The sequence below is a fragment of the Mytilus galloprovincialis genome, chromosome 1 (genome assembly GCF_965363235.1).
Source record: "Mytilus galloprovincialis chromosome 1, xbMytGall1.hap1.1, whole genome shotgun sequence".
NCBI classification, from domain to species: domain Eukaryota; kingdom Metazoa; phylum Mollusca; class Bivalvia; order Mytilida; family Mytilidae; genus Mytilus; species Mytilus galloprovincialis.
In genome coordinates this window covers 110,972,839-110,995,812 of record NC_134838.1, presented here as the reverse complement: position 1 = coordinate 110,995,812, position 22,974 = coordinate 110,972,839, and the positions used below count along the sequence as shown (strand labels likewise).

The following is a 22,974-nucleotide window of genomic DNA, read 5'->3' as shown; positions in this document are numbered from 1 at the left end:
TGACCATGTGAGATAATATAAAAAAGAAGATGTGGTATGATTGCCAATGAGACAACTACCAAAATGACACAGAAATTAACAACTGTAGATCACTGTACAACCTTTAACAATGAGAAAGCCATACTGCAAGGTCAGGTATAGCACATAAACAAACGACAACAACTGAATTGCAGGCTCCTGACGACTAAGTATGGACAGCATGAAGATCTCAAAAACTATTTCAACTCTGTCATATGTAATTTTTTGTGGGAATTGCATTATTTGAACCTTGTGGCAGCTCTTTGACAATCTCTGTTAAAAGTATTTCACTTCTTTACTTTTAACCAAGACCTTTTAAGATCTAGAAATGTATAGACAACTATCTACTGTTGTAGACTGTATAATTGACCTCTAATTGTTGGATTGCTGTCTCATTAACATATTAGTATGACCCATACGATTCTCTTTTAGTTTGTTTTTTTAAACTAACTGTCACAATATAGCCAATAGTGTTAAGCACCAACAAACAAAAATATTTATTACTCTGTGTAACATAAATGATTTCTTTCTGGTCCATTAATATTGGTCAAATGTCCTAAATATGCATGAAATAATTGCCACTGAATGTTTAGCAAGCAACAATCAATCAATCAATTTTTTGACCAAAGAAATTTTGTAAGTTGCTTATATTTCAGTGATTTTTGGTAATAAATTAAAATGCATAAAAATACTGCAATCATGCTGTCTGTCATATTTGTTTTTATTTAATTGATTTGTCATAAACCAGTCTACTGATTTATTTATTTGAATTCGTTCACATTTTGTCATGGGTATGCAGAATAATTTTTGCTCATAATTGAGGACTGTATGAGGTGACCTAAAGTTCCTAGAATCTGCTTCATTTGGACTCTATTGGATAGATGTCTCATAACATGTCTCCTAATTTTATAATAAGACAGTATTAATGTTATCACATTATGGCACATAATTCCTGTCTGTCAAGTGAAGTTATATTCAGCCAAATAGCACTTTTCTGATCGAGTGTCTGTTTTTCATATTTGTTTATTATTAAATTAATAATAACAAAAAAATATTTTCAAATACTGATATCATCACAAAGTAATAAAAAAGATTAGACTTACATGTATCATGTTTAATGGCAGTGTACTACACCAGTCAATTATCAATTAACAAAATTCAAAATCTCATAAAAAATACAAATACTCCATATAAATTTCAATAAAATGTACATAAACAAATGTAAATACATCCAATTATACAAGTACAATCATCAATATAGGCATAGCTAACAATTATCAATGACATTTATGAAGAAATAGCACTGATTTCCATAAACTCCAATCAATTAACATGATCAAAGCAAATCATAAATTTAGTTCTGTCTACTGAATATTTCATTTGTAAAAATATCAGCCAAAAAAATCTCCAGACTTATATAATTACCAGTAAATAACATTTTAATCTTGAACATAATAATTGTAGTTCTGTAATAATTAGTTATATATGAAAATGTTTAACAAAAATATGTATAATTTTATCGTCAGATTAAATATGCTTTATATTTACAGTATAATCATCAATATTTAATACAGTCTGTAAACTTCATATGTACAGGCAAATTACAAAACAGAATGAGAAAAAAACAACTAAAAAATTTAAATAATATGCTTCTTAATGCCTGAATCATGCTTGCCTTGCAAAAATATGACATTTCAATATTTATTTTTACTTTTTCGCAATCAAAATGTTTCAAGTTCCACCCAAACCCTCCTTTTTTCAAATGAATTCGTCTAATACCTTTTTTGTAAGTTATAACAATAACAAGGACAACCAATCAAAGTATTGTCTGTGCTGCGATTCAGCCATTATTATGCTATTGCAGGTAGACAGATGTTTTTTCTGAGCTCACTTTAAATTTAAAAAAGTTTATTCATGCCCCAGGTCTCCTGTAACATATTAAGGGGACAACCATCACAATTTTTTCAAGTTTAGATAAGTTATTTTGGCCCAAAATGTTAATTTGTGATCCAACCAAAAAGAAACCAAGTGACAAAATCTAAAAGTTAAAAAAAATAACAGACAACACAAAGATTGAATTAAGCACTTCATCATTTTCATTATTATTTCACTAAAAAGATATCAGTGTTTTTCTACATGTACCTCATCATTTTATTGAATCTTTATGAAAATTATGACACTAAAAGATGAATGATTTTATTTCATTCCATAATCTTACTCAAAAAATTGTGTTCAAGTGCCCAAAGATGGAGAATTCTCAATTTTCATACAAATTTGTTTGATATTTCAATTTTAAGAAAGTGGTCTGATATCTAATATCTCGTTATCAATCAGTTATTGGATGATTGGAAATAAAAATCTTCAAAAAAAGGTGCAGAATATTTTTGTTTATTGATGTTTGACTTATAAATAATTTCAGAAAAGAGGCATAGGGAATGTACTTTGTCATAAAAAAAAAATGAATATTTAAATGATTTTTATCTTAATTGATCTTTCAGGAGAAAATAGTTTTAAATATAAATTTAAATATACAAATACCTACATGAGAAATAAGCAATAACATGAAAAATGAGAAAAAAAATGTTAAGAGTGAGGAGTTGTCTGTTAGTTTCGGTCATATAAGCATTTGTGTGGATTTTGTATTGATGGTAATTTTTTCTGGTATTCAGTTTCTGTTTATCTACTGCAGTTTTAAGATAACAGACAAAACTTAGTAAAAACTGTTATTGAGGGCAATACATTTAACTCTTATAAGGAATAGTCTGATGGTTCAGTGTATGTACATGTATCATTTTTGCTTGTTTATAGTGTCTGTCGTTCTATCAAAATATCTGAGTTAATGGGCAAAAGTTCATTAAAAATTTCATTTAATGGTGATAACTTTACAAATCCTTCATGTAAACAAATCCTTGTTCTGTCCAAAGAAAAAAATGCATAAAATAATGTTTTTTTCCCATATTTACATCAACAACAAATTTGTAAGAAAACTCCTTTAAAAACACCATTTATGTATGTGGATGATGTAATTGTATTCCCAAATGATAAAATAAAATACTCCTCAAGGTAATTATGAACATGATGAATATTAAATGCAATGCTTGAAAATGGTGGCAATAAATTAAATGAATGAATTATAATCCAATGTTTAACTGCCTGTCAGATCTGTAATAAAAATATCAAATTGTTATACACAAGTGACACCATGAACTTTATGTTATTATAAATCATGTATATAAAATGTATATTTTTACCAAAAAAATGCTCATCAATGTGTTAATTCTATATCAATATTGGTTCTTATTAAGCATATATATCCAAATCATGAAAATGTTGAACTTTTTTGTTTTTTTTTGACAATTTCATAAATTTCTGTTTTATTCATTAACAAATACATGTATTATACAGAAACAGGAAAAAAAGTATGACATATCATATAGATTCTGTCTATTTTTGAATACTCTATCTTTTGGGTGAACACAACATTTTTTGTCCAACTTTACTGTCAATCAAAAATAAGAAAAGTAAAAACGTTTACATATCATAGGGGAGATAACTCTGGAAAACTGTATGAGATAAAGCATAAGAATTTATACAATGTTTCAAATTAGAGTTACAGGTAAACAAGATTGTAATAGTTAATCTACAAAAATAGTAAAATTTGTTGTTGAACCATGTTCTGCATTTATTCATACACTAAACATTTATTAATTTAACAGTGTCCAGTTGTTCCAAACATATTGACATGTGCATTGGTACCAAGTTGAGGATTTTATAGCATGGTGTTTCAGATCTATATTTAGCTGTATAGATTAATATTTTGTTCATTTTCAATATTTACAAACTAGTAGATATGAGTAAGGCTTTGTTTGATCCAGCACATGAAAAATAAATTTACATTGGAATAAGCTGGCCATTTTTACATTTATCATGATTAATACAACAATATCTGAAACTGTTTAAGATTTTCTTCCTAAAGCAAATCCCAAAGATAAGAAAAATAAAAGTGAACATTAGCACTGTCACTCTTGTGTTGTAATCATCTTTATCAACATAGAAAAAATTTAAATTGATAAAAGTATTATCATCTTCTTGATTGTGTTTCCTCCATTGTTTTCCTGCAGCACCAAGTGGATCTGAAATGACCACTTGATTAAAAGGTCCATGTTGATTTTGTATTATCCATGCTTTGTCCACCACTCCATTGTCCATAGCTTTATTAGCAGTCCAGAATAAATGTGTGTCATTAAAAGCTTTGACTTTACCATAGATTTCCATCTCCATTGCTGAAACAACATTAGCTGACCAAGGTCCACCTGGCTTAGAGCTAAATTCAGTCAAATACTGGTTCCCAAGAGAACCAACAATGAAATGGATTGTGGCTCTTGGATTCCTATTACTGAATGCCAGAACTTTATTTTTATAAACAGGATAAGTTCTCTCATATAAGTGCTGATGTCCACTTATAAATAGATCAACACCATACTTGTGAAATATATCTTCAAGCCTCGTTCTGACAACAGAATCAGTCTTCCGACAATCTTCACTGTCGTCATTAACGCTACAATACATTGGTCTATGTCCTAAAACGATTATCCATGGATGCTTGCTCCGATCCTCATTTACTGCTTCAAGATCTTCTTCAAGCCATTTCATTTGTCTATCAATATTATCTTTATCTAGGAAAAAAACCTCAGTAGAAATGCAGACAAAATGTATCAGGCCGGCATCTAAGCTATACCATAACTGGTACATTGGCATAGGCCAACCAGCATTAGGAGTTGAAAACCTAAACCTATAATGGTCTTTACTTCCAGGAAACAATTCATGATCTCCTGGAATGGTCATGTATGGTACATGGGCTGCCATTGGTTGAATTGCATTTAGAAATTTATCCCCCCTTCTTCCTCCATCACTACCGAGATCATATGCAATGTCTCCAATATGAAAGATAGCACTATATTTTTGTGGATCAAGAATAACTTCATGTTTCAGAAACTGAAGGTTTGCTGAAAGTAAACCAAGATCTCCATAAATCATGTATGTCAGAGGTTTAGTCACATCTGGAATGGTAAAGCTATATTGGCTGCTTGTAGAATCTGAATCCTGTCCAAAAACCTTGTAGAAGTACTTTTTACCAGGAGTTAGATTTGAAATGTATACTCTGTGGAGGTATTGACATCCTAGTGGATTTCCTTCAAAATGGATTGTCTCCCCTTTAATAACCTGAAATAAGAAAACAGCCAATGAGGTAAAGGTCTAAATTGATTACTGGTTCACATCTCCTTTAACTACTAACTTTATGAATATTATACACGTACTGTGGATATCCTCACCGTTTAAGGAAGCAGGACATATCATTACCATTTTTGAGGAAGAAAAATAATGCTTTTGTATAACACTACTGCATGGTATATTAAGTTCGGTAATAAGTTTTAAAGTTGGTTTTGTAATAACAAGAAAGTTGGTTTAGTAATAACAAGAATAAGTGCAACCCTTTAAATAGGTGAGACACACTGCCCATCATAAATGTATTTTTTTCTTTGGTTTTTGTGTCTTTCAATTGTTGTTATATTGACCTAATGTTTTACATTTTAATTGATTAATGAAATTAAAAACAAATGTGCTGGTAAGAACATTGTAGAAATCCTTTCCTCACTCTTTTTATCTTAGGTAATCATGCTAATCAGATTCAATAACTTCATCCAGGATAAATTTCCTGGAAATTGAACATGTTATGATGTTTTCAAAATTGAAGAAGTAAAAAAATGTAACTTGGTGGACTGGTATCATGCATGTACATGTATTGATTGCAATTCACATACTGTATTTCAATCAAGACTTGTCAGTAGTTAGTACTACTGACAAATGACTGAGGGCATTGTATATTGTTCATGCCAAGACTTTCTGAAGGTACTGGATGTATGATGCATTGTTTAAAGAGGTCATTGCAGAGTGTAATTGTTTGGTGTGCAAAACAGACATGCACAAAGTGACATTAATATGAATCATCCATAACTGAGACTACTATAACACATGTGTTATAGTATTTCAGTCCATAACTAATGTATATAATACTTAAACTTAAATTATAGTCATTACAAACCATTTAAAAAAATTGTCTTTTATTATTTTATTTAAAAATCTTCATAATGATCATGAGCATGATGAGAATCTTGGAACAGTATACTGTACATTGTACATGGTATATCTAACGGGAAATGAATCTAACAGCATTCTGTACCCTTCTGTGATGAAATGAATGCGACTTTGACAAATTTGAAGAGACTGATTACAAGTTAGATATACTGGAATCACTCTTAACGTAGTCTGAATGACGATTATTTGATATTATAAGAAATTATTATAATTAAGATACATGTACATAATCATGATAATAGTGATTACATATTTTACTCATGTCCTTTTTAGTATAATGTAATTTATCAACTATGACCTGATGATGAAATCTGCTATAATAAGAAGTGTCAAGTCCCATCAATATATATATATTCTTATGAGAATGGTTCCAAGGAGCGAATATGTTGGGCGTGTAACTTTATGAGTATGGTGCAAATTGGCAAGGACACAATGTGTTTTGAGAACAGACTTGCAACCTCAAAATATGCATCACTAATTTCTTAACATATATGAGAAATAATAAGGCCTTTAAACTAATTTAAGGGTAGGCAAGGATTATATGGGGACGAAGTCCCCAATTACGGTAGAAAATTCAAAAAAAAAAAAAAAAAAAAAAAAATCGGGAAAATTTCCCGAATTTTTCATTGTACTAATGAACTCAAAATCGTTAACTTTTTTTTTCAGATCTAGTTCCTGTTCCGGTTTTCCCGCATTTGCGCAGAAATCTGTCTTGTTTGCATGAGACTTTGATTTTTTTTTTTATATTTACCAGTCTAGTAAAACATAAGATTGGATCTCCATACAAATTCAATTTTAATAATTGTTTGATATGAAAAAAACGTTACGTTTCCTGATGAAATTGTTTCTTTTGTTTACATCGAATATGACGTCATAACTTAAAGAACGTCACAGCTAATTTCCTAACAACAGAACCAAATTCGGGAACGTTACGCACGGTATTTCCTTCTCTTTTATCAACATTTTGAATTAAAAATATAATACATACAGACTTCGTCCCCATTCACAGGTTATGCCTGCCTCATATTAGTATACTGTACGTGTAGTATAATCAATATATTTTTGGACTACCTTTGAATTTGTGTTTCCTGTATAATATTCTGCGACTGATGAATCATTGTTTTTAGTTGACCATAAAATAATTATGTCAGTTAATCGCTGACCAAAGCCAATGTGGATTTGCTGTGGTTCATTTACATTAGCAGCTGGTTTTGGCTTTACAAAGTTTCCTCTGCAAGCAGTTATATATACAAAAATGAAGTATACAAGCCATATCAGTTTTGAAGAATGCATTGTTCCTTAACTGAAAAATAAGAAGCACATCCAGATTGCTTGAATTTTAGATATATATATGTTCATAGTTGAAAAAAGGGGAAAAAAGAAATCTGTTTTCATTTGTACGTCATTATTTATCCCGGAAGTCAGTGTGGATGCGGTTTTGCGCTGGATTTTCCGATGATTGTTTATAACATATTACGACTTTACGGTTAAAAAGGTTAATTAAAAGTTTTATTTGTTCAGAGATGTTCTGTTTGCAAGACATTTCCCGATTCAGAACACTTTTAATAGGAGAATTGACTTATATAAAAGATCTTCCGGTTTAAACATTCCGGACCCAATTTCCCTTGACACCGGTTTCGATTTGCAAAACACAGTCACAGTTCCTATAAAAAGTTTGCTATTTGCCAGTAGCATTTTGTTAACAATTGTCATGTGATGAGTGACCAAACATTCTATTCATATTTCAAAGATACAGTTACGTCAGACTACGTCTGTTCACTGTTTCAGCAAGTGAAAATCGAAATTTTATCCTGGTTAAAAATTGATGTTGGAGATGTTCAAAGCACCATACTGCTCTTTTTATTAGCCTGGTTATTGGTCAACATTATCCTTATAAAGATTGCATGGTCATTGTATGGGCAGCACATTTGTGAGAAGTTTTTAAGACAGGGTTAGTAAATAACAAAAACAGAATTTCCCTAGATTCCTAATCTATATCCTGTCTCATGGGTTTTCATACTATTAATAACAGTTCTGTCAAGTTTTCATGATGCAAATGCGTGAGATTTAGTCAAAAATGAAAAGATCAAGAGAAAAAACAATAGATCAAAGGAAAACGCCGCCAAAAAGTCATGAACATGCATGAGTCTCATGCTAAATGCTTGAGACTTGGCAGCCCTGTAACAATGCATTATAACTTGGCAATTTCCATTGAAAAAGCATCATAGTACGAATTCATATGACATACAAAAACATGTGATCTGACCATAATATAAATGTTACGGTGCTTAGTTAATTTCCACAGTGCTAATTGAAAATTCTGGGGAGAACACTGAGATATAAAATTTTCCCCATGTTAACTACAAATGTATAAGCTAACACTCCTGATAAAGGAGAACCTTCCAGATAGAAATTTTAGGTCTTCAGATCAATGCAAACTTGAAAACAATTTTGAGTATTCGGGATACAATGAAGAAAACATTTTTGCAGTTATTGATCACTTGAATATACAAATGTATATATTTAACGTAAAAAAAGATGTTGTATGAGTGCCAATGAGACAACTGTCCATCCATCACACCTATTAATAGCAAGCTGTAATAGGCACCAAAATGACAAGCATATATATAAAACAATTAAAACAAGAATACCAACGGTCTAATCTATAAAAAACTAAGAACAAGAAACACCTATGAATCACACCAACATACAACAACCACTGAACAACAGGCTCCTGTTAAGGGTACTACTTTTTACCTCCAAATACCCAAACAAACAGTTACCTCACAGTTTAATTGAGAATTCATGTTAAGCTGACCAATGTCCTTACTGAGTGAAAGATGCAAACATTTGAAATACATGTATATATATATATATATATATATATGATGAAGACTCAGGTAAATGTCATCGGTTCCTAGTCACACCTTAACTATGTAGAGTTGAAAAAATATGTGAAAATTACATTTGTGTCAGATTATTATTTTACAGAAAGTCTTTTTTGGCTTAAATTAATTTGCTGATGACTAAATAAAATATTGTTTTCATTTTTTATATTAAATTGCCGATTTTGTTAGTCAACTCTTCGTATTTTTTTCGTATCCGAAGGGCCGTAACGCTAAAGGTTTACATACACACGCAAATAAGAGAACTTGTATGAAGGTCGTATGATTTGTGTAATTTGTTACTTATTATAATAGAAATAAGTGCTCACTTACATTTTTGACCGATTTACTTCAAAAGAAGTTTTTGTTCGCGTTACTTTCGACTCCGAAAACGTAACGGTATTTTGAATGCCAAATTGTTCGTGTTGCGTTGATGAATCCCATTGGGAACCTCAATACATCACATTCTCGTGAGATCTACAATTTCATGTTAAGTTCCATTTTTTAAATTTCTCTAATTTTATTGAAATTAAGATCGTCATTTTAGGAGTCGATAACGGGCGTTACAAAGTAACGATACAAAATTGTAATTTTTAACATCTTTTTCAATTTTTAAACTACTTTATCGGACTTACGGTAGAAATCGCACAGGTGATTCAGAATTTAAATGGAAGCAGATTTAGGATAAATATCAACACAGTAAGTATATTAGCATTTCGTTTCCTAGTATTGATGAATATTTATATTTCTTAGATAGTCTTACCCAATAAAATGGTGGAAATACAAAACAAATCAAATCCTGAGATAAATTACTACGAGCAGGGTTAATTATAATAGATTACATCTTTACAAATTCCGGATCAAAATGAAATCTTGCAAAAATGATATTTGTCATTTTAAAATGTGATCGTACATTGGATCCGTCGCATCTGCATAACGGTTCTACATAGTTCTGCTATAAATTAGTGGGCTAAGTCTATACATCAATGTTTGTTTCTCATTTATTAAATTGTAGATATAAAATTGTAACCCATTAAAAATGCATCCGTAAATAGTGATATTATATTTAATTTTATGGCGTTACTTGAAGCAACATAGGTGGTTTCTTTTTTTCATTGATATTCAGGCATTTTTAAAGAAACATCTCTTTGTGTTTTAGAACTATATGCTGAATGGTCTGGTCTCAAGATGAATTTAGAGAAAACAAAGGTAGTCTGGATTGGGAAAAAGAAATATAGCCAAGATACAATGTGTGTAAAGTGGGGATTGGAATGGGGTTCCAACAGATTTACGCTCTTGGGTATTAAATATTCAGTAGACTTACAAGAAATGGAAACGCTAAATTTTGAACCCAAATTTAAAGAGATAGAAAGAACAATGAAAAGCTGGTCTAACAAATACTTATCCCCAATTGGAAAAATTACTATAATTAAAAGCCTTATAATTTCAAAGCTCAATCACCTATTTCTAACTTTACCAAATCTTAATAATGGATTACTAAATCAATTCATAAAAAAATTATTTGATTTTATTTGGGATGGTAAACCAGACAAAATTAAAAGAGAAACAATAGCTCAAATATATGAACTGGGTGGACTTAACATGTTAAATCTAAAACAATACATCAAAGGATTAAAACTAACTTGGATAAGAAGAATAATCAAACAAACTAATAATTATTGTAAGTTACTAACTTGTACTGAAAAAATTGAATTAAATGAATTATTCTTGGTAGGTCCAAGAACACAAGTAAGAAATCCTTTTTGGCAGGAGGTTTTTAATGCTTGGACTGAACTACAAACCAAAATAGCTATTAAGAACGAAAACGATTTTATCACATCTAATCTTTGGAATAATAAAGAAATTAAAATTGGTAATCAAATCCCTCTGTATAAAAAATGGACTGAAAAGGGCGTCTGGCTAATAAATGATTTAATTGATAATGAGGGACATTTAATGAATTGGCAAGAATTTAAAAAAACATATGATATTGAAACTAACTTTCTTATATTTCAAGGAGTAATGTCAGCTGTTTATTCCTATATGAAAAGTCTTAATATTAAAAGTAATCAGCTTATAAAGCCTTATGGGCCAATTATACCAACTACTATTTCTATATTTATGAAATCTACAAAAGGATCAAAAGACATGTACAATGTTTTAAATGAAAAAATAACAAATATCACATCACAGGAAAAGTGGTCCCTAATCTTAAATAGACATAATATTATTTGGAATAAAATATACAGACTTCCGTTTTACATTACTAAAAACTCAAAATTACAGTGGCTCCAATACAGGATAAATCACAGAATTTTGGGAACTAATAAATTACTCTACAAAATTAAAGTCTCACAAAACAATAAATGCACTTTCTGTTTGGACTCAATAGAAACTATTGAACACATATTCTGGACATGTCCGAAAGTTTTTGATGTTTGGGAAGAACTTAATAAATGGATATATTCAAAAGTCCAAATTGAACTACCACTTAATTTAGATATTGTCTTATTTGGGATATTAGAAAAAACAGAAAAAAACTACATAAGAAATCTCATAATACTATTAACTAAATACTATATATACAAAACAAAAATGCAATGTGGACAAGTAAATAGTGTAGCCTTAAAAAATTATCTTAAAGAAAATCTGTTTATTGAAAAAATAATATTTTATAAAAATAAACCACTGCAAAGAGCGTACACCTGCTGGAACCCCTGGCTCCAACTAATAGAATGATTTTATAAGTTAACTTTCACGTAATAAAAATATCTACCCAATCCATGCTACCTCAGATTAAGATTTTCTATTCTTTTTTAAAGTTATTATTAATAATTATTATATGTTTATAGAAGGATTCAAAATGTCAACTTTATGCACTTGTCTCGATTTTGCTGATGTACTATGAACTTATTTACTATTGTTAATATACATGTAGTTCTTTGCCAATAAACACATTACAAAAAAAAAAAAAAAAAAAAAAAATTTTTAAAGAAACCATTTACATCGCTTCCATTACATGTTTGCATGAGAAATGTTAACAGACTGAACACTTACATTCCATTTCACCTGGCTCTTGTAGTATTGTAATAAATACAAATGTGTATCAACAGAATTCAGGTATTTTTTGTATTGTCAATAGTGTGAACTACATGTTAAAAATTATGTCATAGGAGTTCTTTTTTAATTGCATCCTGTAACGCAGTCGGTAAATATTTGAATTGACTTGTTGACCTACATACAAACATATACAAAAAAAAGATGTTATTTATTTTATCTATTTATTTAGTACAAAAAGTTTTAAAATTCAAAGATGTTACTGTATTTCATGAAAACAGGAACAACATGACAAGAGTTCACATACGTCAAGTCTTTTGTCTAAAATACTGTGAAGTTTCTATAAATCAAGCGGAATAATTAATTTCCATGAAATTTTATGTCCAAATTGTCTTTCACAATTGTTTTTTTATTATTATTATTAAGAATCATGAAGTTTTTAGTGTAAACAATATAAACAACATAACATAAGTCTTAGGAGTTGCCATTAATCGTATCATGCCGCGTCAGATTTTTATTCATGTTTTACACTCAATTTCAGCCACCAAAAGATACCTTTAAGAGATGATGAATGTACAACCACGACAACAGATGGGCATTAGACACAGAAGACAAGACAGAGATGGATGAAGAGTCTTTACAGATGACAGAAAATCATGTGATCTTCGATAAGAAAATAAGATAGTGTGTCGAGAGATCAGAGCAAGTCACTCAAGAGGAAAAGAAATAAAAACAACACCTAACAAAGAAGGGATTCACAAGTCAGAGTTGTAAGTATATATATAGCCTGAATATTATTTTTATACTCCCGCTCGATAGAGTAAGGGACTAAATTGCAATCACCTTGTCTGTCTGTTTGTCAACGTGGGTCAAATATTGGTGTCACACACTTCAATATGAATTTGCAAAATGGCATGAATTTCTTCATACTTGGCCACCAGCTTAACAGTAATGAATTGTAATGTGTGAGCACTTTTCAGATACCAACTTCCTGTTTGCCGATTCTTTGAAAAGTTTTCATTGTGCATGGTGGTACATGTATGTATGCTTTCCACAACATTGCGCAACTTGTTCAATTGGAATCACTGTCAGTATGATTTGTGTTGTTTTTCTCCTTTGGTGATAATATTATAGAATCCAGATGAAATTCTTTAAGTTTTCCAGTTCATCTTAATTTGTTCAATTACAAACACTGCCACATATTTTGCCCTCACCTCACTCAGACAGACAGGTAGGAAGGTTTTACTATTCTTGTTCAAAAGTGTACAAATGCTATAATATATAAGTTGATAATGGCAAACAAAGAGTAAAAAAAACAAGATTTTGAAAGGGATAAGCTAAACCAAAAAAATGTATTGCTGCCTTTGTTAGTAGAAGGGCATTATGTTTTTCGGTGAAAGTCTTACATGAATGATATTTCCCTGTAAACATCAAAATAACTATTCAAATGTGGGTTAAGTTGATTTACAGTTCTAGAAATTAATAAGTCTACATCAATATTGTCCAAACAGGCTTAAAAACTTACTGGAAACATAACATTCATTGTTCCATTTTTAATGCAGATATTTTCCACATGCTGAAGTCGCTAGTATACTGTTTAGCTCAGAAAGTAACTGAAAAAATTTGCACTTAAATTTTGATTACTTTTATATTTTCAGATCATTGATAAAGAAAATGCAGGCTTTGTGTCGGTCCAGTAATTCAAGAGGTGGAAAGATGTATGGTCACTAAAAGAATATACTGTGTCCACTGTTGACATTACTGTTTTGGACACCCTGTTTTGGTTTATTCCAGGGGATTGAAATCCCGTTTTTAGCTCACCTGGCCCAAAGGGCCAAGTGAGCTTTTCTCATCACTTGGCGTCCGTCGTCGTCATGTGTCGTCGTCTGTCGTCGTTAACTTTTACAAAAATCTTCTCCTCCGAAACTACTGGGCCAAATTTAACCAAACTTAGTCACAATCATCATTGGGGTATCTAGTTTAAAAAATGTGTTCGGTGACCCAGCCAACCAACCAAGATGGCCACCATGGCTAAAAATAGAACATAGTTGTAAAATGCAGTTTTTGGCTTATAACTCAAAAACCAAAGCATTTAGAGCAAATCTGACAGGGTGAAATTGTTTATCAGGTCAAGATCTATCTGCCCTGAAATTTTCAGATGAATCAGACAACCCGTTGTTGGGTTGCTGCCCCTGAATTGGTAATTTTAAGGAAATTTTGCAGTTTTTGGTTATTATCTTGAATGTTATTATAGATAGAGATAAACTGTAAACAGCAATAATGTTCAGCAAAGTAAGATTTACAAATAAGTCAACATGACCGAAATGGTCAGTTGACCCCTTTAGGAATTATTGCCCTTTATAGTCAATTTTTAACCATTTTTCGTAAATCTTAGTTATCTTTTACAAAAATCTTCTCCTCTGAAACTACTGGGCCAAATTAATCCAAACTTGACCACAATCATCTTTGGGGTATCTAGTTTAAAAAATGTGTCCGGTGACTTGACCATCAAATCAAGATGGCCGCCATGGCTAAAAATAGAACATAGTTGTAAAATGCAGTTTTTGGCTTATAACTCAAAAACCAAAGCATTTAGAGCAAATCTGACATGGAGTTAAATTGTTTATCAGGTCAAGATCTATCTGCCATGAAATTTTCAGATGAATCAGACAACCTGTTGTTGGGTTGCTGCCCCTGAATCGGTAATTTTAAGGAAATTTTGCTGTTTTTGGTTATTATCTTGAATATTATTATAGATAGAGATAAACTGTAAACAGCAATAATGTTCAGCAAAGTAAGATTTACAAATAAGTCAACATGACCGAAATGGTCAGTTGACCCCTTTAGGAGTTATTGCCCTTTATAGTCAATTTTTAACCATTTTTCGTAAATCTTAGTTATCTTTTACAAAAATCTTCTCCTCTGAAACTACTGGCCCAAATTAATCCAAACTTAGCCACAATCATCTTTGGGGTATCTAGTTTAAAAAAAGTGTCCGGTGACCTGGCCATCAAATCAAGAAAGCCGCCACGGCTAAAAATAGAACATAGGGGGTAAAATGCAGTTTTTGGCTTATAACTCAAAAACCAAAGCATTTAGAGCAAATCTGACATGGGGGTAAAATTGTTTATCAGGTCAAGATCTATCTGCCATGTAATTTTCAGATGAATCGGACAACCCGTTGTTGGGTTGCTGCCCCTGAATCAGTAATTTTAAGGAAATTTTTCTGTTTTTGGTTATTATCTCGAATATTATTATAGATAGAGATAAACTGTAAACAGCAATAATGTTCAGCAAAGTAAGATTTACAAATAAGTCAGCATGACCGAAATGGTCAATTGACCCCCTAAGGAGTTATTGTCCTTTATAGTCAATTTTTAACAATTTTCATAAAATTTGTAAATTTTTATTAACATTTTCCACTGAAACTACTGGGCCAAGTTCATTATAGATAGAGATAATTGTAAGCAGCAAGACTGTTCAGTAAAGTAAGATGTACAAACACATCACCATCACCAAAACACAATTTTGTCATGAATCCATCTGCTTCCTTTGTTTAATATTCACAAAGACCAAGGTGAGCGACACAGGCTCTTTAGAGCCTCTAGTTTTTTTATAAACTGAATAAAGTTTTATCACATTATTTATTTTTCATTGATTTCAGATTTTTAAATGCAGCAACTTTATTTGGTAGAAAATTTGTTAGATTATGAAATTAGTTTTTGGGCTTAACCCAAAGAGAAAAAAACATTATGTGGAAGTTTTAGAACTTATTATGGTGCCAACTACCTTAGTAGATGTCATAATGTTTTCGAATCTATGCATCTGTCCGTCAGTTCACCAAAGATCAGGTTAATGTGTTAGGTCAAGGTAGTTTATGAAGAAGATGATGGGAAGAATTAAGTTGGGTTTTTTTTTGGCACCACTAGTCACCGATTGAGGCTCCAAGTCTTGTACTCACTCGAAGTCGGGTATACTTCAAATTTGGCATCCAACTAAGTTTTTAACATGTTTAAGAACAACCAAACTAATAACGTGGATTCAACAATGCGAATATTTGTTTTATCATCATATGCTCCATGTGGGAATATATCATGTTACCCTTTTTTTGTATGTTGGGTCGTTTTTTCATCTTTCACAAATCAGGATATAGTTTTTGGTGGTTTTAGTTTCGGGTGAGTTTATTGTCATATATAACTTGACACTTAGTACACATGTTCCTTTCTTAGTGGTTAATCTAATTTGCCTTCCAAATTCAGGTTTTGACACCAATTCCTGCCCATAGGTATAGATATAAATGCATAAAAGAACCGTTTTGTAAATCGTCAATAACAATGTTGCACCATACATAAAAGCTGTGGTCATGTACTGTCTACATTGCCATTAATTGGATAATATACACAATAACACATTATATTGGGTAGCTTATGAAGAAAAAGACACATTCATAATAAGATTACCAACTCTACTACTTTAAAAAAATCGATGAAAAATTGATGATGTTCTGGAAATTTGTTCATGGTTTGTGTATCTTACTGAATTTTACTACAAATGTTTTTAACAAAACAGGTCTTAAAATAATGAAGAAGAGAAGTGTTGTTTAATTGTTGGATTTGTTTTTAATTGTAGAGTTTTTGAATCGGTTAATTTCTGAAGTTGACCCAATTTGGTATCTTTTGGTATCTTGCCACAGATTTTTTTCTCTTTTAATCAGATTTAAATTTCATCAGCAACCAAGTTCTTAGTAATGCATTCTAATTTAGTTAGAGAAAAAATATGCAAAAGCTCCATTATTGTATTGCTTCTAATGGGTTCTTGTCACGGTCGTCAAAAAAGATAAATCTGAGTTTTGAGAATTTGCAATCCAACATATTTTGTATTATCTGACGGGTATAAATAAATTGCACATTTAATTTTTTACAACGTTGGAGGATAAAAATTTGGATACCAAAGAGTTGAAATTGACATTTACCTGAGTCTTCATCATATATATATATATATATATAGTAAAATGTCCTTACTGAGTCTTTTGCATTTTATTTGCATACATTTGCATTGATCTGAAGATATATATATATATATATATATATATATATATATATATATATATAGTAAAAGTAAATAAACACAGTATACAGAATGTATATAATTAAAAATTTTAAATTCGCAAACTAAATTTCACATCAAATAATAACAGTTCGTTAAAATATTGTCACTAGCGCTTTCATGCCTTCTGGCAATCTTCAAGCGACGTTTTAACAATGTCCTTAACTACACTGCCGTTGGTAACGTTTATTACGTTACAATAACAGTAAGGGGAGATAAATCAAACGTGTTTACATAGATCTGTTTAATTTTGGCTGAAAGTCCTTTATAAAGTGTGCTTCCTTTGCCAGTCTTTTATATTTGTTTGATTCGTTCATTTTATAGAACGGATATACTGCAAATCTTCCACTACTGCACGTTTCGAAATGTTCGCTCACATCTTGCATTGTTGTGGATGGATCTCGTATCTGTTGTCTGTGAACACGGACTCTTTGACAAATTATATATATACAAAATTAATGTAAATGTTGAGCCAATACGACATTTCTGGAATCATGTCTTTCAATGGAAAAGATCGTCAATCTTGCATGCCTTTATGACGTCATTTACCTGATAGAGGGCGCGCATGTATCCCTGCTCTATGTAAAGTTTTCAGCACTTTATTAATAGTCATTCTGTAGGGTAGTATAGAAATAATTAATGTTCTGAAGTACATAATGATTACCGTAAGACTGAGGGAGGGTGACCATCCTTTTAGATTTTAATATCCCAAATATTTTGTGCAGTATAAAATAAAACTTTTTCACCCATTTGCTCAACATGTCTTGGAAATTTCTATGCTTACATTTTTGTCACGTGGTGATGGAAGTCACATGACAGATTTGTCTGAAAATCGTATCCCAGAACTGGCCTATAACATGAAAATTGTATTGAAACTTTTTATTTGAGTATATTGGGTTTATTGGGGTAATGAGTTTTATTGTATAGCAATATAATATTTTCCGCAGAACGTAACCAAAAGTTAGCGTGCAATAAATTCTAATATTGCACTAGTGCAATAAATCTTTAAAATTCATGACGTCATTAACGACAAAATCTTAGTTTAAACCAATTTTTACTTTCAAATATTATATTGTTATACAATAAAAGGGTTATTGCATGAATATTGGGGAATATTGTCCCTCGTAGAACATATATTGCACTCGCAAGCTCGTGCAATATAAAATTCTACTCGGGACAATATTCCCCAATATTCATGCAATAACCCTATAATATTGTGATTATAAGTGGCTGACATGAATGGAATAAGTTACAAGGGAAAAAGTTATTTAAAAGTACATATATTCATGAAATTAAAAATTATTTTTGTTAAAATAACACGAATAAAATAAAAGTACCTACATTTAACATTATTATTTAATCACATTATGATGAAACTTTATTTTGGAGTATATTGGGGGTAAAAAGTCATGCCTTGCTAAACATACAAAATAATGGACTACATTTGTAAATATCAATAAATGTTGGATTATCATGATTATTGCAAATTATACTGTAATTTCATCATCATTCTTTTAAAACAGATTTATTTGGGACTACAGTAAGAACTGATCTTCACTTAAAAAGGGAATAAAGCCAAACATCAAGATGTCAGCCATAAAGAAGTTTTTTCAGAAGAAGAAGATGGATTTTAAGTTTAAAAAGTATGGTGAGGGACATAAATTAGATGAGCCCACACAAAAGCCCCCTCCTACACACAGGCCTGTACCACAACCAGGAACCAGTAGTCAACCACCAATTTCTCCCAGAGGAGATGCTACTGTAACAGAGGAGAAGAAACGGGCAGCAGCTGCAGCACTGGCAAGAATGGAACAGAAAGAGAAACAATCTAAACAAGGTAATGATTGGTTGGATCTTTATAATTACATTGTGCCTGTTAATTATATGATTTTATTTTAAACCTTCCAAAGTTTCAACTAGCTAGTGCTTGTAAATGTTGATTTAATCTTGGCAACTTCAACATGAAGAATTATTTTTTGTAAATGTATGTACATTGTATTTGATATCAGAGAAATAAACCATTATGTTAAAAAAAAATGTGGGGTTGCTGTCAATGAGATACCATAATATATACCAAAAGATTATAAAAAAAACATCTAAAGGGTAACATACAGTCTTACAAAACTAACAGAGCAGGAAAGTTCATAAGTTTAAAAAGTTGTGAATAGAATAAACAGTAAATGTCTTTACATCATGTACATGTATCTGCCATCAATACCAAAATTTCTCAAATAATTATAAAAATCAGATGTGACAAAAGAAAACAACAGATAAAGAAAGTCTCTATATGTCATGTATGTAAGACAGGCACTTTTAAAAAATACCAAATGTATATATCAACCATAAAAACAGAGGCACTTTATGAATTTTGTTCATTTGGATCAAGCTCATTGTTTTTTAGCTTCAAAATAGAATTATTATTTCAATCATTAAATACACAATTCAAATTCATGAGACACTATCAATCTTGAATAATGTGTCCAAACATGCCCCAACTGTTCGGGGTTTGAAATCTGCCGTCGTATCAGGCTGCGCTAGTAAAGCATTTTATTTGTTTTTGTTTGATCTTTTAAGTTGATTATAAGTCCAGACTAAATTATATCCCATGGTATGGTTTTCAAAGATGATTGTGTAGAAATATGTGCATTTTGTAAATATAGTCGACAGGGAGAAATGGGAGAAGAACAGAAGTACATGTACATGTATATCATTGTTACTCTGAACTATCAAGGTATATATATATATATAGAATTTAATATCTCCTTACTAAAGTTACCAGTTTGTCTTAAATAATGTGTTCAGCGATCCATATTTAGCTTTAAGTTTTTGTATCTTGCAGATGAAAACATAATGTCAATGAAAGCTAGAATGAGAAGAGAGATGGAGGCTGAAAAAAAAGCCTCAGAAAAAATGATGGCCCAAGCTCAAGCTATGCAAGGACCAGTGGAAATAGAAAAAGACCATTCTCCTGTAATACCACATGTTTTATATACCTGTCCAGATATTGGGCCAGCAGTACTTCCAAAGGATGAAATAGATGCTTATATTCAGGAATTCCTTCTTGGTCAGCTTGCTGAAGAGCCAGAAATGTCTTCTGCAGTTATGATACAAACTTTGAACAAAGACAAAGAAAAAGTAAAAATCTGTGTAGAAACTTTAATTAAATATTTAGACAATATTACAAAAAATCCTGGTGAAGAAAAATATAGAAAAATAAGGATGTCAAATAAAGCATTTAAAGAAAGGGTATCTCAGTTAAATGGAACAGATGAATTTTTACAAGCTTGTGGATTTGAAATTAAACAGCTACCATTTGAAGATAATGAAGAAAACTTCTATGTAATGTCAGGGGAAATTGCAGAAAATGTTGAAAGACTCAACGGAATAAAAGAAGTTTTAGTTGCAGCTGAACCAATACAATGTCAACTTGATCGTGCTTTAAAAGTTTTTCATCAATCTTCCAGTTCATCCAAATTTGACATTCCTGAAGAATTTTATGCTATAAATCCTGAAGAGCTTAAAAGAGAACAACAAAGAAGGCAGGAAGCTGTTGAAAAAATGGGCATGCTACGTACCAAGGCAATGCGTGAAAGGGATGAAATGAAAGAGCTACGAAAATACCGTTTCACTCTTGTACGAGTTAGATTACCAGATGGTATTCTTATCCAAGGAATATTCAGAGCTAATGAAAAATTATCCTGCTTGTATGATTTTATACGATCATCGTTAGAGAATGACTGGATGCCATTTATTTTACAAACAAGCAATGGTAGTAAGTTGACAGAAGAGACAAAAACTATGGCTGAGCTTGGTTTATGTCCTGCAGTAGTGTTACATTTTGTATGGGATGAATCTATAATGAAGGATGTGCATGCAGCACAAGGAGGAGGAGCTACAAGTTCTATTTTAAAATCAGATATTATAGCTCATATTCAGTCATTATAAAAAAGCAGCAGAAAGTTCTCTTCTCAATTGCATAATTACGAAGTAATGGAATATTTAGTCTCTTTATTACAAATTTACAACAATATTTGAGGAAATATTATAACAGATATTAAATAATGATTTATTATACATGTTAATATTTTTTAATTTTTTTTGTGAGTCAAATCTGCTGAAAAAGTCTTATCAACATGTTCAAAGGAAACTTATCCTGCCCAGTCACTGCGGTCCTCATCTTCTAGTCCTGTTTTAGAAATATATATATATTTTGAACCTTCATTCAAAGTTCACCACTTTTATAAGTCAGTTTTCTCAGCTTCCAAGGTTAACTTTTATATGCAGATTTGACTGTACTTATTCATATGGAAAAGGTGGGAGGACTACAATGTATTAACTAGCTGCATTCCTTGAAGTAGGTAGTTCATTACCATTCTTGGCATTTTGTTCCTTGGTAAATATTGGTCTTCAGACTAGTAGTCATAAAAGATTTTGGTGCAGACTGATTCATTGAAAATGTTAAAAAAATGATTTTGTCGATACTTACATACCTAAGAATATCTACATTTTTGTAATCCTGAATTAAAGCAATGACTGACAGTGCACAATATTCATTTGTGAAATCTTAAAAAAATATTTTAAATGTACAGGACCCTTTTCTAGGCAAAAGGTTTAAAATCTTTATTTTGATGGGAATTAATTATTAAAACTTTTCAAGACTCTGGGTTTACTCGAGCTCTTAACGATTTATTTTATATACATGTATCAGGGAGAGAATGCTTCATTTTTTTCATTTAAATAGGGATTTGGTATTTATTTTTTTGGGTAATTTGGGATGACACCCCCTCCTACTCATGTTTAAACATCTGTAAAATGACATGATAATCTGATCTGAACTCAAGTCTGCTTTCCATTTATCTTGTTTTATCTCTTACAAAAAATCTTCAGTGCCACAAAAGATCACTATTAAAAGATTTCATCCAAATGTGCCGTTTATGTTGTAATATATTCTGGGTGGGGAATTATACACTTCCCTGTTAACAAAGGTTTATTTCCATTTTGTTCTACAGGAAATAGAACTGTAAACAGAGTATTGTAATTTAAATTAAAAGAAATTATTAAGAACTCTAGAAAATAGAAAGGTTCAGATCATAGTAGTTTATCAAGTTTCCATACAACATTTAACACTAAACACTTAACATGATTGCATACTATTTAACAAAAGTCTTCTTACCATATAACATGTAGTTTTTTCAACTTTATCAGTAGAACATATAATGTAAAAAAACACTATTTTTTACTTTTTCTGAATTACAGAAGTATTTATGATATATATAATGTTTACATTTTTAATAGTGTTAGTGATTATAAACTCATAATACATGTACAGTGAACATGTTTTATATGGTTTTCATTTGTTATGTGCTCTGATTATGTTGTGCAAGTGTTTTGAAATGTAAGTATCTATGTATGTTTAAAATTGAATAAATTGTTTCTGTTGAAGTAATTCTTGTGGTGATACAACATACACAAAACTAGCAGCTTTCCTGGACTTTGAATTCAATATGTTTTAAAAGATATAGACCGCTTTGGTTAAATGTTTCAACATAAGAAATTAAATTAGCTATGAAGTATTTTTGGAAATACATACATTTTTTTTTAGAAAATGCAAAATCTGTTTACCCATTTATCATGTTTATAAGTACTTTAGAGACTTCATATATATATATAAAGAAGATGTGGTATGATTGCCAATGATACAACTCTCCACGAAAAACCGAATGACAGAAATTAACAACTAGGTCACCTTACT

The 22,974-nt window shown here is 30.9% G+C and overlaps 2 protein-coding genes across 3 annotated transcripts; one reads left to right on the top strand and one right to left on the bottom strand.

Annotated features, from left to right (window-relative positions):
* Positions 1–1,117: 1,117 nt before the first annotated feature.
* LOC143051505 (acid phosphatase type 7-like) lies at positions 1,118–7,539 on the bottom strand. The gene is made up of 2 exons (XM_076224407.1): positions 7,246–7,539; positions 1,118–5,241 (listed from the first exon to the last, which is right to left on the bottom strand). The coding sequence occupies exons 1-2, from the start codon at positions 7,465–7,467 to the stop codon at positions 3,910–3,912; spliced, it is 1,554 nt and encodes a 517-aa protein (XP_076080522.1). The 5' UTR covers positions 7,468–7,539; the 3' UTR covers positions 1,118–3,909.
* A 71-nt stretch (positions 7,540–7,610) lies between these two features.
* LOC143051500 (UBX domain-containing protein 6-like) lies at positions 7,611–22,664 on the top strand. 2 transcript variants are annotated; one of them, XM_076224397.1, is made up of 3 exons: positions 7,611–7,669; positions 18,746–19,059; positions 20,062–22,664. In XM_076224397.1, exons 2-3 carry the CDS (start codon positions 18,810–18,812, stop codon positions 21,165–21,167), a joined length of 1,356 nt encoding a protein of 451 aa, XP_076080512.1. In that variant the 5' UTR covers positions 7,611–7,669; positions 18,746–18,809; the 3' UTR covers positions 21,168–22,664. The 2 variants fall into 2 exon arrangements, with proteins under 2 accessions (XP_076080512.1, XP_076080502.1); XM_076224387.1 differs by lacking the exon at positions 7,611–7,669 and adding an exon at positions 7,790–8,125.
* The last annotated feature ends 310 nt before the right edge of the window (positions 22,665–22,974 follow it).

Coding starts and splice junctions, on each gene's coding strand:
- LOC143051505 (XM_076224407.1), bottom strand. CDS start 7,467: ATGCATTCTTCAAAACTGATATGGCTTGTATACTTCATTTTTGTATAT. Junction 5,242..7,245: donor CAGGAAACACAAATTCAAAG/GTAGTCCAAAAA, acceptor TTCTTATTTCAG/GTTATTAAAGGGGAGACAAT.
- LOC143051500 (XM_076224397.1), top strand. CDS start 18,810: ATGTCAGCCATAAAGAAGTTTTTTCAGAAGAAGAAGATGGATTTTAAG. Junction 19,060..20,061: donor AGAGAAACAATCTAAACAAG/GTAATGATTGGT, acceptor TGTATCTTGCAG/ATGAAAACATAATGTCAATG.